The 14,819-nt window shown below is 40.5% G+C and overlaps 1 protein-coding gene across 1 annotated transcript; it reads left to right on the forward strand.

Annotated features, from left to right (window-relative positions):
• The first annotated feature begins 5,339 nt into the window (after positions 1 to 5,339).
• TAAR2 (trace amine associated receptor 2) lies at positions 5,340 to 6,377 on the forward strand. Its single transcript, XM_050894902.1, has one exon. The coding sequence runs from the start codon at positions 5,340 to 5,342 to the stop codon at positions 6,375 to 6,377; it is 1,038 nt and encodes a 345-aa protein (XP_050750859.1).
• Positions 6,378 to 14,819: the final 8,442 nt, after the last annotated feature.

A 14,819-nucleotide genomic window follows, 5' to 3' on the forward strand; every position in this document is an offset into this window, starting at 1 on the left:
TCCCAACGTCGTGGCTGCACAAGATCACCACAATCTATTTAGTGTAAATGGAAATAGTAAAAGAAAAAATCTTCAGTGTATAGACCAAAAACTCTCCTGCAAGCTAGTCTAGCCAAGATGTCACCAATATTTATTCTCTGCAGAAGTAACAAGGGGCTTACATACACAGACTGCTGGTGATCTTCATCCACATCCAGAAGGCAGTTCTCCTTGTTCTTAATAACCTACAATATAAGTTAGCTTTGCGCACGGCCCAGCTCAGAAAGTTTCAGAAATAACTTTTTCCTCTGGTGTCCTATTACCTAAAGGTGGCACTTTCCCAAAGAGCCTCCTTGCCTTCTGTTTACAGAGTGCTTTCTCTAGCAGAGCAACTTTAATGAAGTCCCAAGTTACTTTCTTCCATTAGCTCTAATCACAGGCAGCACAAAGCTATTTCTCACTGTGAAGGGGATGTACGACTGAGATGTGTTAATGAGGCCGCAGGGGCTCTATTTGAACCCAAGACTTTGATAAATTAGGAGAGCACAAGAAAAATGCCTCATGCTGTTGTCCGATCAGATTAAGAGTTAGGTCTGGTGAAGCAGAATGTACCTTACTGCAATCTCAAAGTGTCATCATGTAAATGAAGTGCAAAGGGTATTGTTAAATTCCTTATCAACACATTTAATTAGTGACCTTATTAAACACTTCCCAGATGGCTACCTTTTTCAAAACAAATGAGTCTCCAGTGGGTGATTTCATATGTTTTAACTTCCCTGAAAACTTGTGCAAAGCAATTACTCCAGCATGATGAAAGGCTCTGTTTCACCAGTGTACCTATGTCTGTTCATTTTGCCACCAGGGAGCACGATTTGCAGCGTCAACTTCCTCTCATGCTTTGTACAAAACTGACAGTAAATTTCAGAGTGATGGACTGCCGCCTGCCCCCTCTGCATTAGTGCCTGTAGCTCGTGTTTTGGTGGTTGTAACATGGTGCTGCAGCCTGTGGGCTGCCACCTGCTATGGCCTCATGGATGGTGGTCCCACCTGCGGCCCAGTCTCGCGGTCTGGCCCTCAGACACCAGATGCAGCAGGACAGGGGAAGAGGAGGAGCACTGACTGTCCAAGCAGGACCCTTCTAGAAGCCTCACAAGGAAAGCCTTGCTCCAAAATGGAGTATTTTAAACTGCTAGATAAAAACATACATTAGTGCAGTGTTCAAACAGAAAACTTGAGCTCTCAAACTGTGTAAATATTGCAAAATGTGTGGCTTTCCTTAAATCATTAACTCATCTAAGTTGTGCACACTGTGCACTCTCTGTCCTTTACAATGCATTAATACCCATTCAACAAGGAAGAAAATGCTACATACAGTCAAACATAAGATACTTAGTGTTCTACAAAAGTCTTTTACTTCTGTAGTTTTTCTCATCATCTTCATTATCTACAACACTACTTCCACACTACTGCATCTAATGACATAATTCAGAAAAAGACTATGCCTATCTGTAAGCACTTTTTGACTAGTCTGTTTCCATTAGACATAGCCTAAATTTTATAAACTTCTATGATGAAATGACTGGCCTTGTAGACAAGGGGAGAGCAGCGGTTATTGTCTACCTAGACTTCAGTAGGGCTTTCGACACTGTCTCCCGAAAGATCTTCATAGAGAAGGTGATGAAGTATGGGCTGGATGAGCAGACAGTGAAGTGGATTGAAAACTGACTGAATGGCCAGGCCCAGAGGGTGGCGATCACTGGCACAAAGTCTAGTTGGAGGCCAGCAACTAGTGGTGTACCCCAGAGGTTACTACTGGGTCCAATCCTGTTCAACATCTTCGTTAATGATCTGGATGATGGGGCAGAGTGTACCCTTCCAACCTCAACCATTCTGTGATTCTGTGATGCTATGAAATTTAATTCCCATAATATTTACTGAGTCTTGCATGTTACGTAGTCTTGCATAACCAGATTTTTCCAACTAAATTTAATTTCCTACTTTGTAGGTTTTTTAATAAGATCTTTTCACCTTCATGCTGCCACTTTAAATCCAACCAACTGCATGGGTAATTGAAAATGTTTCTATGATGTGATGACTATGCAATAGCCTTTGTAACACAAATTCATTTCCTAAGAGACCAGATCCACAGGTAACTTAGGCAGTGGGAACTGCACAACCCACTTCTAGATGTCTCAACTTCTTATTTCCCATAGGTATAGGAAAAGTCAGTCTCCTTAAACACACACAAGTACTCACAGCATACTGACTAAAAGATATCTGTCAGTTAAAGAGACATAACTGAAAACAGAGTGCATCCTATACCCTTTGGACTTTCTCAGTTAACAACAGGAGAAAACAATTCTCTGAGAAAATCTGAGCTTGTCTTTTGCTCTCTATTGCTGTGATTTCTGCTTTACTGAAGCCAGACCAGAGGAATAAGAGCAGTTAGTAATAAGTAACCAAATAGTTCTCTCCAATCAATAATTAAGAACAACATGGAAATGATGAGGTACAACATGAAGGAAACTCATAGGCTGTGATAAAACTAAAACTGTTTTACCAGTGAAAATAATGACTACAACAATTTTCTCTCCACACTGCCTTTGCGGTACAGCAGTGCCTCATATGACTAATTCTCAAAGATAATTTCCAAGGTCCTTTATGTAGTCTTGCTTTAACCCAGTTAAATAGTTTCTTTTATAAAGGTTTCAGTTCCTGTACATTTGTTAGCAGATTTTAGACAATTCATTTCTGAAAGGTGAGGTGTCAAACTGTTCCCCCATCACTGCCTTCTGTCCCATGCTGAAAGGAGGACCAATGGTGAGGCACATGGGACACTGCTTTCTGAAGGTAATGCTTTTTCAAGTGTAGCCTCTTTCCACAGATTTTTTTTTAATCTAATATAATTGTGTCTGCATAGATTTCTGCAGAATTTATGTTTTGGTAACTTCTTTTAATAAAGGAACATCTGTGTGAAGCTTGCATATTCTCTCTCACTTATTTATTTAAAAATATAGCTACTAGACATGCCTGTCTCAAAAATACTGACAGATTTCAAAGATAAAATATTTCTGCTGTACACACTGACAAAATTTTACTATTTTTGGAGTCTGTAAATGATTCCGTTGTAGATAATCCCAGAGATTTGCATTTTATTTCCAACAGAAAGTTTCCTTGTTTGTCTTTAAAGCAGCTGCCATAAAGGTAGACTCCTTTAAATGTTCTTACTTCTCCCTTAATTCATTTTAAAAACCATGTTTATTTTCTGCCCTGTTCTTATGACATACTGTATATCGCATTCAATAAAAATCCAGTCTCTGCTGAATAGCAGTCATTTACCCTTGGATTTGTAATGCATCTTCAATACACCTGCATAAGGGTCAGCATTAAGTCTGAACATCCACCTCTGACCTCAGAGGACTCCACTGATTCACATTAATAGTGAATTAATTTTGTCTTTTCTTGTAGCAAAATAAATACTATCTTTCCTACTTTTTATTTCTTTATAAATAATAGATTGTCCAATAACAGATGATAGATTGACCTACATTAACACTTCTTTTTATCCGTTTCTGTAATGTATGGGGAAGACTTTCTGTACATTATGCGAAAGCTGCAGATACAGCCAGCATGAGAGAAGGTGCTGTTGCAACCCATTAAATTACAAGATGGTACTCTTCTTCAAGGTTATTAAATATTTCATTTCTAAGTTTCATTAGAAATGGTAATTATTAAAAAATATGAAAGAATGTATTGGCCACTAAAATAGATAAAAAACAGAACATCTTTCCTTCACCTTTACCTTTAGCCTCTCCTTTCAAAGACTCATTTTGATAGGACTTGCATCTACCTTAAGTCACCAAAATACCTCCCCTATACATGAGGGTAAATGAATTAACAGAGCAAACAAAAATAATGGTCTTGGGAATACAGACACTTGGCTTTGTTTATCTCCTGTTGATGTAAACCCCTAAATTATATACATATTTTTAACTCAAAATCTCCTGGGACTTAAATGTAATGTCATAAAAGAAAAATAAATTCCCACCTTTCATTAATCTGAGCCAAGTTACAGAGGGGGTCTGCCTTTTACCAACATTGCAGGTTTGCAGGACAATAACAAAACAGGAAAATGTCTACTTAAAGAATCTATTGATGGTATTATTAAAAGAGATGCAGGTGGGATTAGCCTATAAAACTGAATGCCAAGCACTCTTTTTAATCTTTTGATGCTCTGTTTCTGTATTTTCTTCATTCCAGGGTGATACCTATTGGAAAAAGTCAGTGGACCGAGCTGCTTCCCAAGTTCCTTTTAAGTGGGTTAAATTGCTGTGGAGAAGAGTACCTCTTTCTGCTTCTATTTCTAAATTTGCTCTGAGTCCAAAACAAGTTATCAGGAAAAGAGGTGGAAGAAATGGGTCTGGTTCTCCCTAGATAAATGAAGGGAATTTTTTGCCCCTTGAAAATATTCACTAGTGTATTCATTTATAACTACTGCAGCTGGACCACAGTCTATTACAGGAGACAAGACTCAACCTATCTCCACTCCTTTTTAGTTAGTGGAATTATAATGATAGAAAACAAGTGTATATGTAGGGAAAGAAAAGAATATTTCCTATCATACCAATTTTACAACTGATTTCCATCAGATGCGTTCATTGCTAGTACTTCACAATCCACAGCAGGTGAGTTTAGCATCATAAATAATTTGGAAAAGGGGGTTTTGGCAGCTGATTTGTGACTCTTAAGATGAGCATTTAGGTGAATAGCTCATTAACTGAAGTCTCCAAGAAAGCTGAGGTATGTCAGCTTACATAACATTTCTCCTATAGAAAAAAGATCAACATTCTAAGATTGAAGAGACAAATAAATCCTATATAGTATTTAAAGACTGAAGTGACTTGAGGGGTTTCTTTGTCTATGCATGTTTTTCTTCTAACACTTTAAAATTACTAATATTACGATGTGTATAAAACACAAGAACCATGTTTTACAAAATGCTCCAGATACAATAGAATGCACAAAATAAAATTGATGTTATATAATTTAGTTGAGGTAATTAATTTTACTTTCAACTGCTTTGTTTTAAATATTATTTGCAATGAATTTTAGAATAGCTTCCAGTTATCAGATTTCATGTACCATTTCAGAAAAATAATGGGTTGCAGTTGGTCCCTATTTAAACCAAGAGAAAGTTTGCCTCTGAATTACTGCATTTCACTTAGTAATTGAGTTCATGCTCTTGACTTACTTTATCTTGTATTCTCATGTTAGGATTTGGAATCTTTTGGAAAGCTGTGAAAATTAAATCTGCCTATGGAACTGCATCTCCAATAGAAAAGTGTAATAAAGGATTGATTATGCTTTCTCCGAATATCTCGAGGGATTTGACTGATTGCTCTGAGTTTGGAAATAGATCCTGTCCTGAGAGCTCTAGGTCAGCAGGAGTACGAGGGGTAATGTATCTGTTCATAACAGCAGCCTTCATTCTCACCATCTTAGGGAATCTGGCCATGATCGTTTCCATCTCATATTTCAAGCAGCTTCATTCTCCAACCAATTTCCTCATCCTATCCATGGCCGTCACGGATTTCCTGCTGGGCTTTGCCATTATGCCCTACAGCATGGTGAGGTCTGTGGAGAACTGCTGGTATTTTGGGATGACATTCTGCAAAGTTCATTACAGTTGTGACCTGATGCTCTGCTTAGCTTCCATTTTCCATCTTTGTTCCATTGCCATAGATCGGTTTTATGCAATCTGCCACCCTCTGCATTACGCCAGCACCATGACTGTCGCGGCCATAAAACAAATCATAGCAGTGTGTTGGGCAGTGCCCTCTGCTTTTGCTTTTGGTGTGGTTTTCTCGGAAGCTTATGCTTCTGGAATTGAGGGCTATGACACACTGGTTAAATGCTCGAGCTTGTGCCCTATTGTGTTCAACAAACTGTGGGGGGCTGTTTTATTTACAGTTGGTTTATTTGCTCCTGCTTGTATTATGATAGGGATTTATGTTAAAATTTTCACAGTCTCCCAAAGGCACACATGTGAGTTGAGCCAGGCACACAGGCACACAAAAAGTGATAAGAAAAATCAGCTTTCTAAGAATAAAGATAGGAAAGCTGCCAAAACTTTGAGTATAGTTATGCTGGGTTTCTTAATATGCTGGTTTCCTTGTTTTTTCACAACCTTAATTGATCCATTTTTAAATTTCTCTACTCCTTTACCTTTGTTTGATGCTCTAAACTGGCTTGGGTATTTAAATTCTTTCTGCAATCCGTTAATATATGGCTTTTTCTATCCATGGTTTCGGAAAACATTTAAATATATCTTAAAAGGCAAAATATTTAACCTACATTTTCGTACAATAAAACTTTTATCTGAAGATCAATCACAGTAATAGATTCTACTACTGATAGCAGCTCTAGAAATGAAGAAGAAACAGTGGATTACTGGTTATTCATGGTTCAGTAAAAGCCTGAAATGTGCAATACAAATTTTATGAGTCGGTCCTGTAGAATTATCTCATAGAATATTTCTTTAATAAAATCAGACTCATTTTATATGATATTTATTTACCACTTGTGTTCACTCTTAATGCCTTGATAGTGTTTCAGAAGTTTAAGTCTTTCTAGAATCTCTTAATGCATTGGGTTTTTTTTAATTTCAGAAAGTATTTACATACAGTCCATAAACTCAATATTTCACCTAATCTTGTATGCATGCAGCTAATCTTTCTTGAGGTTCACCATCAATAATCTCCTAAACTGAATACATCCCAGGCTAATACAGTGTTCTGGTTTCGGCTAGAATAAAGTTAATTTTCTTCCTAGTAGCTGGTATAGTGCTGTGTTTTGGATTTAGGATGAGAATAATGTTGATAACACTCTGATGTTTTAGTTGTTGCTAAGCAGTGTTTATACTAAGTCAAGGACTTCAGCTTCTCATACTGCCCTGCCAGCGGAGGCTGAGAGTGCACAAGAAGCTGGGAGGGGACACAGCAAGGACAGCTGACCCAAACAAGCCAAAGGGGGATTCCGTACCATATGACATCATGCCCAGTATATAAACTGGAGAAGTCGGCCAGAGTACACCACAGCTCAGGGATTGGCTGTGCACCTGTCAGTGGGTGGTGAGCAACTGTATTGTGCATCACTTGTTTTGTATATTCTATTATTATTATTATTATTTTCCCTTCCTTTTCTGTCCTATTAAACTGTCTTTATCTCAACCGATGAGTTTTACTTTTTTTTTTATTCTCTCCCGCATCCCACTGTGGGGTGGGGAGTGAGCAAGCAGCTGTGTTGTGCTTAGTTGCTGGCTGGGGTTAAACCACAACATATGGTGACAGTCTTTGTCACCCTTTTGTGACTTGGGCATTAGCAGATGTATAGAGTCTGCTGTTATTCCCAAGCAAATAGAATTTGAGTGTAATTTTGGCTTGAAGTCGATCTTTTCCCCAGAAAACAACAGAATCGGGTTTTCAGCCCTTATCCTCCATGTGCTTTGTACTTGGGGAGGAGTACTCGGGAACGAGAGTACTGCTCACACTCAGGTATGTGCCTGTCCTTTCTTTGTTTAGACGTCAGGCTCCAGATGTTATAAAATATGCTTGCTGACAGCCCATCCCATATTCACCCCACCACACTTTCACACTGAACTGGAGCCTCTAATTGAGGTCCTTGCCAGGCTGAACTCCCTCTGAAGTCAGTAAAAGTCACTGTCAGAGTTCACATTAGTTACATGCTTAAAATAAGGTTGGCTGACTTGTCATTACTGAATGCAGCTACTGCAGTCTTTTTATTGTGAATTGTACCTCTGACTTACCTTTTGCGGTATGGATACAGTGTATACCCTTATTAAAGTCTGACTACCAAAAAGCCACCCACGTGTTCATTCACTTCTTGGCTTATCGCATCTATATTAGTATGGCATGCCAGCAACAGCTGCTCATTTTCTTTGCTGAAAACTTTTTAATGGATCTGTGATAACACAAATGTTCTATTTTGGATCTGGAGAATCCCAATTTCACCCCAACCCTGAAACACTTGAGACAGCAAGGAGCTGGAAGGTCACAGTCTTGTCTGGGGTGGTGTGTAAGGCTCTCACCTTTCATAATAAGAAACATAAAACCCAAGGTCTTTAAGTTGCTGCAAATACTCTCTCTGTGCACAATTGCCACTAGCTGAACAGCCAGAGCAGGGCTGGATGCAATAAAGACTTTAGGCACCGAGAAGTTGGATAATACATTGTCCCATATCATTGCTCAATGCATGCCCAGGGAGACCCCTGGACTAAACACGAGGGCAGCGGGAGCGCTGCTCAGTGAGAGCAAGAAAACTGAGCGGCAGAGTGCTTGTGGCCAGCGGCCCAGCTCTGGAGAGCTGGATCTCTAACACAGCCCAGCCCTGACCCAGCTGTCGCCTCAGGTGTGTCTAGACTCATCTTAATCTGCTTTTGCTCCTGCAGTGCTTTCCTGGCGGCCAGCTCTCTGGAAGCTCTGGTGAAGAGGAGGGCAACCTTTGCATGCATTTCACACGACCCCTTACTGGCCAGGGTACCATCTGGGATGCTATCAGGAACTTTCTGCTTCTCCTTTTGGAGCTGAGCCACATGAAATACACAGTGTTTGGGGGCAATACGGAGAGCCCGCAGTGTGCCGGTGCTGGCAGGGAGAGGGGAGCTCCATGCCAGGTGACGGGTGATGCAGCAGAGACGGTGTCGCAACCAGCTGTGCCAGGTCATGTCTGCATGCGGCTCAATGCAGCTTCTTCAGAGAAACTTGCGTGCCATCAGATCTGTCTTTGTGTTAAAATTAGTCCATGAGGGGTTTTTATTGAAAGCTAACAAATGCTAAATGTCCCTGACATCCAGCAGTGAAACCGTGAGTCAGATGATGGGCCACAAAAAATTAGATATAACGCTAGACTTGGAGGCACCTACAGATCCTTTTTAAGTGTCTTCACAATGTTTGCTGCCAGCAGTATTTGCCACTGTACTCAACTACTCTGCAGAGTGCGTTTTAATTCCTCCTGTTAGTTACACAAGCATGTGTTAAGTTGATGTTAGATGTCTAATTAAGTCTCTAGGTCCACATTTAGGCATTTCTGAAAATTATTCTATATATTAAATGTCTAGCTGGTGACACACGATGCAATTGGAGACATTTTAAGTAATGATTGAATTACTTCATTAACATATAGCATAAATCATTCAGAGTCAGCCCAATACATTACATCTCCTACAAAGACAACATTTCTTCCAGACCGCAAATTTTCAGGGAACAATTTTGAGCTATCTGTGAGGCTTCAGTGTGTCATGTCCTTGTGTGTGTCCAGTGTGTGCCCTTGGACGTTAAAGGAGTATCTATGTAGTCAGTCTTGCTACCCAACTTGCAGCCTGCAGCTAGATCTTCCTCAGTAGTTCTTCTGGCCAACGGGACTTGCAGATCTGTCAGACGGTGGGATTTGGTTCCTGAAAGACTTTGTGGCATGCCATGCTGTTCCACCTGCTGTTAAACTTGATGCTGGTGCTAAACTTGGTGCTAAACAAAGCGCTGCTTTGCACAAAACCTAGGGCATCAGAGTAACAGGGATTTTTTTTGTGGACCACACCTGCTGGTGCACAGGAAAACCTGAGTATCTCTGGTTTTTGCTATAACATATTCATCACATTCAATTCAATGTTTAGACACCATTTATGTTCAGATGCAAGCACTGCAGATCTCTTCATTTCTTCATCTCCCTAAATACCACGGTAAGTTGTTTTATTTTTTCTGAAACACATGCTCACCCATTAATCTATTTTTCCAAACTACACAGCGAACTGTTTTAGCACGAATTCTGGTCTATATCATATCCAGACCGTGTTCTTCTCCTCAGGGCAGCAGCCAGAAGGGTTAGGACTTCTTGTACCTTTTTTACTGTGAATGATTCCAGCAAGAGCTAACGTTGCCCTCGGAGGATATATTTCCAATCCTGGATTCAGGAGGGAGTTCAAGCTCCCACATCCAGGTGGGCACCTCAGTCTGAGAGCACCCCCATGGTCCTCTTCCTTTCTGATACATCCCAGTTTGAACAGGCAGGACAACAAGACACACTTAAGAACATCCCAGCCAGCTAGTCCACACTCACCTTCCCTCTTGCAATGCCTCTAACAGCAACATTCAGAGCTGTCTTCAAAGCCAGTGATTTTTGTTCAAACAGTTGCTATATTTTTATTCTTAAATGGTTTGTGGTCAGAATAGTTAAGTTCACTATTATTTTTTTTTTCTTTTGATCTTTTCTGTCACAGTCTAAACTGTGAGAAAGGATTTCCTACCCCCTTGTGGAGTCCACAGGCAAAGGCAGCTTTAAAGAAAAAAGTTGACATCTATTATTAAGACAGGGGTAAAAAAAAAAATAAAGTCAAATCCTTGGGTTGCAAAAACACCAGCTGAAAACTTCTTGAGAAATAGATTGATTTATTTTTGCAAGCTCTGTGCTGATTTTTATTTTATACCTTAATACTGCAGAGCACTTAAATACTTAGCATGAAGTCACTGATATAACTATGGTTCTGAAGGCAGGCATGTTCTGGAGGTGAAGAAAGTGAGCAATAATATAAAACATCCAAATGGCAATTCTCTGGAGACACTGCAGTAGCATTTCCAAAATAAATTCTTCAAGATTTAAATTAAAGGTTTTGCTTTACAGACATTAATTTTTCTATTCAAAATGAAAATATGCCAAAGAAGTCAGATAAGTTCAGGTAAATTAATGCTCAATAGTCAGCGTCCAATTTTCAGTTATAATGGTTTTTTTTACCAAAAAACCCACATTTTAATCAGCTTTAGTGAAAATTTAGTAAATGAAAGTAATTGCTCCAAGAAACTCCTGCCAAAAGGGCATAAACAGCTGTAACTGTAATATATTAAAATAATTTATTTATTCTTCCATTTACATAACCTAATCAAATCATCTTCCCACTGGCTCGGTTGCCTGTCAGTCTTCATGGCTGCAGCAGCAACAAAGCATGGATGAAGCATTACAGAGAAAATTGACACAGAAAAGGATGTGCAGTTTCTCAAGAGACAGCCATGAGTCTTTTTAGCTATATATAACCCAAGAACATTCCAGTTTTCTTGTAAGAAAGGAGGAGTGTTTTCAGTTGTATTTTTAATTACACATTTCCACCAAAACGCAGGATGGAGAAAATCCAAAGCAGCTTTGGATTTTAATAAGAGAAAGGATATTTAAACACAAAAAAATCAATCTGGCAGTGCTCTGGGGTGTGGATGGGAGCAAGGTGGAGAGAGGCAGGGGAAGGGAGCCCTCTGAGGCAGGAGGGGAGAGGAAAACAGGCAAATACTTGTTTGACTCTGACTGGGAGCAGCCTTCTCTTGCTCTGTGCCTGCAAGCAGAGGCTGTAGCTGCAGCAGTTTGCAATCGAGGCCAGCTGGGAGCAGGGCAGCTGGCCTGTGCCACCAGCCCACATCAGCATTTTCATACTGGGCAGCTAGGGACATTTGAGCTCCATCCTGTGCTTGGGATCCTGCCCTCAGACACTTCAATTTCAGAGCCCACGCGTGACCGCAGTATGCTGACACTGCAGGTGGAGCTGACATCAGCGGAGCTAAGGGCTAGATTTTGTCCCCTTGTCCTTCAGCTCAGATGCCGAGTGACAGAAGTGACGGTCACAGCACTTGCAACTGTCACATTTCTCTAGACCCGATGTAACACTGTAATCATGCTGGTTTAAAGATACTTCTCAAGATATAAAGATATGTTTCAAATAAATCAGGAAAGGCAAGATTTGACCCAAAGAAGGGACTGTGTGCTCAAGAACATCTTTTTCCCAAAAAATCGTTTCCCTACAGATCTTGTTCTTCAATGTTTAAGTAATTTTGTTTTATCCGGTTTTCTTCTCCAGGACTGGCTGTGTTGCAATACTTTGGCGAATACTTCATGCTGCCAAATCATGACTTCATCCAGCCTCTGGAGCTCACAGCTGATGTAGTATTGCTTTGACTTTGTTAAGACTTTAGGGCCTAGGAATGCAAGATATAGTTAACAATTTAGGGCCTAGAAATGCAAGGCGTGGGCTTTGCCCCTGTGCTATGCACACGTACACAGGTGGAACCATCCTGTCCAAAACGCGGGGAAATATATCTGCGACTGCTTCCATCCGTCATCTCCAGCAATCCACTCTCCCATCAAGTTTCTGGTCTGCTCCATGGTCAAAACCGACTTTTCCTCAGTGTCATGTTATGCCCCACAGCACAGCCGGCTCCATCAAATCGTGCTGGTACCTTGGGGCTCTTTCCTGCAAACTCTACACATCTTGTGATGCAGTTGTGTGCGGCACCTTGCCTTCCTGTCTGATTTCTCTCTCTTGACTGTAATTATACCGTCTTTGACCCATTGCATTACATCACCAAAATGACCATCCCTACGATAGAAGTAATTTTCTTAGATAACTAGTCAATTTTATTCTTGTTCACCTTTAGCATGGTTTTCTCAGGGTTAAATACTGACATTATTGGAGAATAGATGGCACCCACTGCCTGCAGCCGTTTCTGTGTTTCTTTCATACTAACAAATGCTGAGGAGTGCTGGCTTCTCCTTCTCCCTTTGCTTCCTCTTTTCCAGGCACAGTGATGGCAGAGATACAAGTCCACATATTTTCTGTAGCAAAAAAAAATTGCAGAAAAATTACTAAAATTCTCCACTTGTCATAACAATCAGAATTCCTTCAAAACCAGAACAAAGTAACAGAAACACCATGTGTAATCATGGAAATTTGGGGGTTTTTTTGATTGATTGGTTGGTTGGTTTTGTTGTTGTTCTTGGCTGCCTTTCTCACAATAGTTGATCTTCTATTAACTTCTCAGCACCTAAGGGCTTGTGCGATGCCACCTTCTGGCTGGATTATTTCAGCTCTGCCTGCAGCCCTATCATTTCTGGTTTGTTTCATTTGTTTCAAATGAACAGATGTTTATCATTTGTTTCAAAAAACCTTTGAAAATGGTCATTGCAGGTGCAATATTCATACTCTGCTATTTTCAGTGTATTCTACTGCCTTCCTGTAAAAACTTGGTTAACTAGTCACATTCTTTATAAATGAATTAGCAACTCCTGGAATTACTTTCAGAAAACTTTCCAAATATTTATATGGGGTCTTTCATCTTTACAGCATTTGCATATACTGTCAAATACAATAATAGGTAACCTATGGGTGGACTTACATTCAGCAAGATAATACAATATCCTAAGAAATGCTGTGTCCGGATGCTAGGAAAGGCCCAGCACACTGACAACATATACAGGATACATTATCCAGATTCTCTGCTGTGCGCACAGAGGCACAAGCTACGTGGCCATGACACTGAAGAACCATTGTGTCCAAGGGCCAGCGTGAACTCTCATGTTTAAGCCGCATGAAGTAATTATTTAGATATCATTGTCTGAAAATTAGAACCCTAGTCATCCCAATCTATTAGCCAAACTTTCCAAATGATCCAGGGGAGCAGAATGGAGCCAAAACACTTTTTCCAGCTGAAAACACTCCGTCATCTTTATCTACTCACAGGACTCCAGACACAGTCTTACAAGCGCTGGTAAACCAACCTCAGCCTGCTTTTAGAAATGTAATTTTTCATTCTGTAACTGAAAAATATTTTAAATGTGGGTTGATTTAGGGTATGATGGTCTAGCCTCTGAACAACTGCCTCTCTCTCCATGTGCTGTGCTGCACTGCACTACTTATGAAAATAAGTTATCATCAAAATAGTCATCTATGAAGGTGGCTACATTCCCTCAGAGGAATTAAAGGTTAGATTTTAAAAAAGGGAGTAAATCAAATATAAATTTAAAAAAACCATCATATTTGTCAAAGGTTTCATGAGCAAAGCTTCAGTTCTGTCTTCCCAGTGGTTACTGCACTGTGCCCCTTCCCCACAGCCAGGATGCCAAAGTGATGGTCGGGTGCTGCCATGCAGCTGCTCTGTTGTGTGAGTACAAAAGGAGCATGCTCCTATTTGGTGATGCAGGACATTCCAGCACATCTGGCTTTTCTAATATTATTATGGGCAGAAAAGTGACAATTTTATTCCTCCTTGTGCCAATTTAGCAGAAATCAATATCTCATTCAAGTAATGCTACCAGCAGTGCAACATTGCCAGGTCAGACAGGAGGAAAATGTGTTTCCCAGGGTTTGAAAGTGGTGTTTGATGCCCTGGACCAGAACATCCCCTCTAGTCTCGCAGGCCCCACACCAGCCGAGCAAGGAAGAAATTGTGGGCAATTATATTGGCCACTTCTGCTTCCTTTGGTGGAGATTGCAGGAAGTGAGTGATATCTGCCCAGCCTGGGATCAGCGGTCTGGCTGCAGGTCAGTGCTGTGCAGGTGCCTCGAACCAGCACAAGATGGGCGATGGGGAGGCCTGCTTTAACCTGCCATGTGCTCTCCTGCTCTTTGCCCAGGGGAGTTTGGCCACCTCTGCCCACTTTGTGCCACTAAAAAATTGCCCAGTATAAAAAGCAGCTTTGCACGGGCCACATCCAGATGGTTGCAGGCCACTTGATGCTTTTCACAGGCTGGACTACTTGGTGGCTTGTATTTCAGTATTAACTCTTTGTTCATTTTGTTCTGCCAGTTCTGTGCAGTACAACACCTTACTTCTCCCTCTCCCTTCCTTTTTTACCAGCTTAAAATATCTTAAGTTTCTAATTTTTCTTCTGAAATGTGAATTAACAGGCCCTGTTAACATATTGCTTGTTTTGGTTAGATTATTCCCAGTTGACATGTGTTTTGCTCGCTGCGAACAGCAAAGGGAATCGGGAGCTCTGGGAAAGGGCTGTAT

The sequence above is a fragment of the Gymnogyps californianus genome, chromosome 3, assembly GCF_018139145.2.
Source record: "Gymnogyps californianus isolate 813 chromosome 3, ASM1813914v2, whole genome shotgun sequence".
Classification (NCBI taxonomy): domain Eukaryota; kingdom Metazoa; phylum Chordata; class Aves; order Accipitriformes; family Cathartidae; genus Gymnogyps; species Gymnogyps californianus.

Excerpts from the sequence above, each read along its gene's own strand:
- TAAR2 (XM_050894902.1), top strand. The coding sequence starts at position 5,340 with ATGCTTTCTCCGAATATCTCGAGGGATTTGACTGATTGCTCTGAGTTT.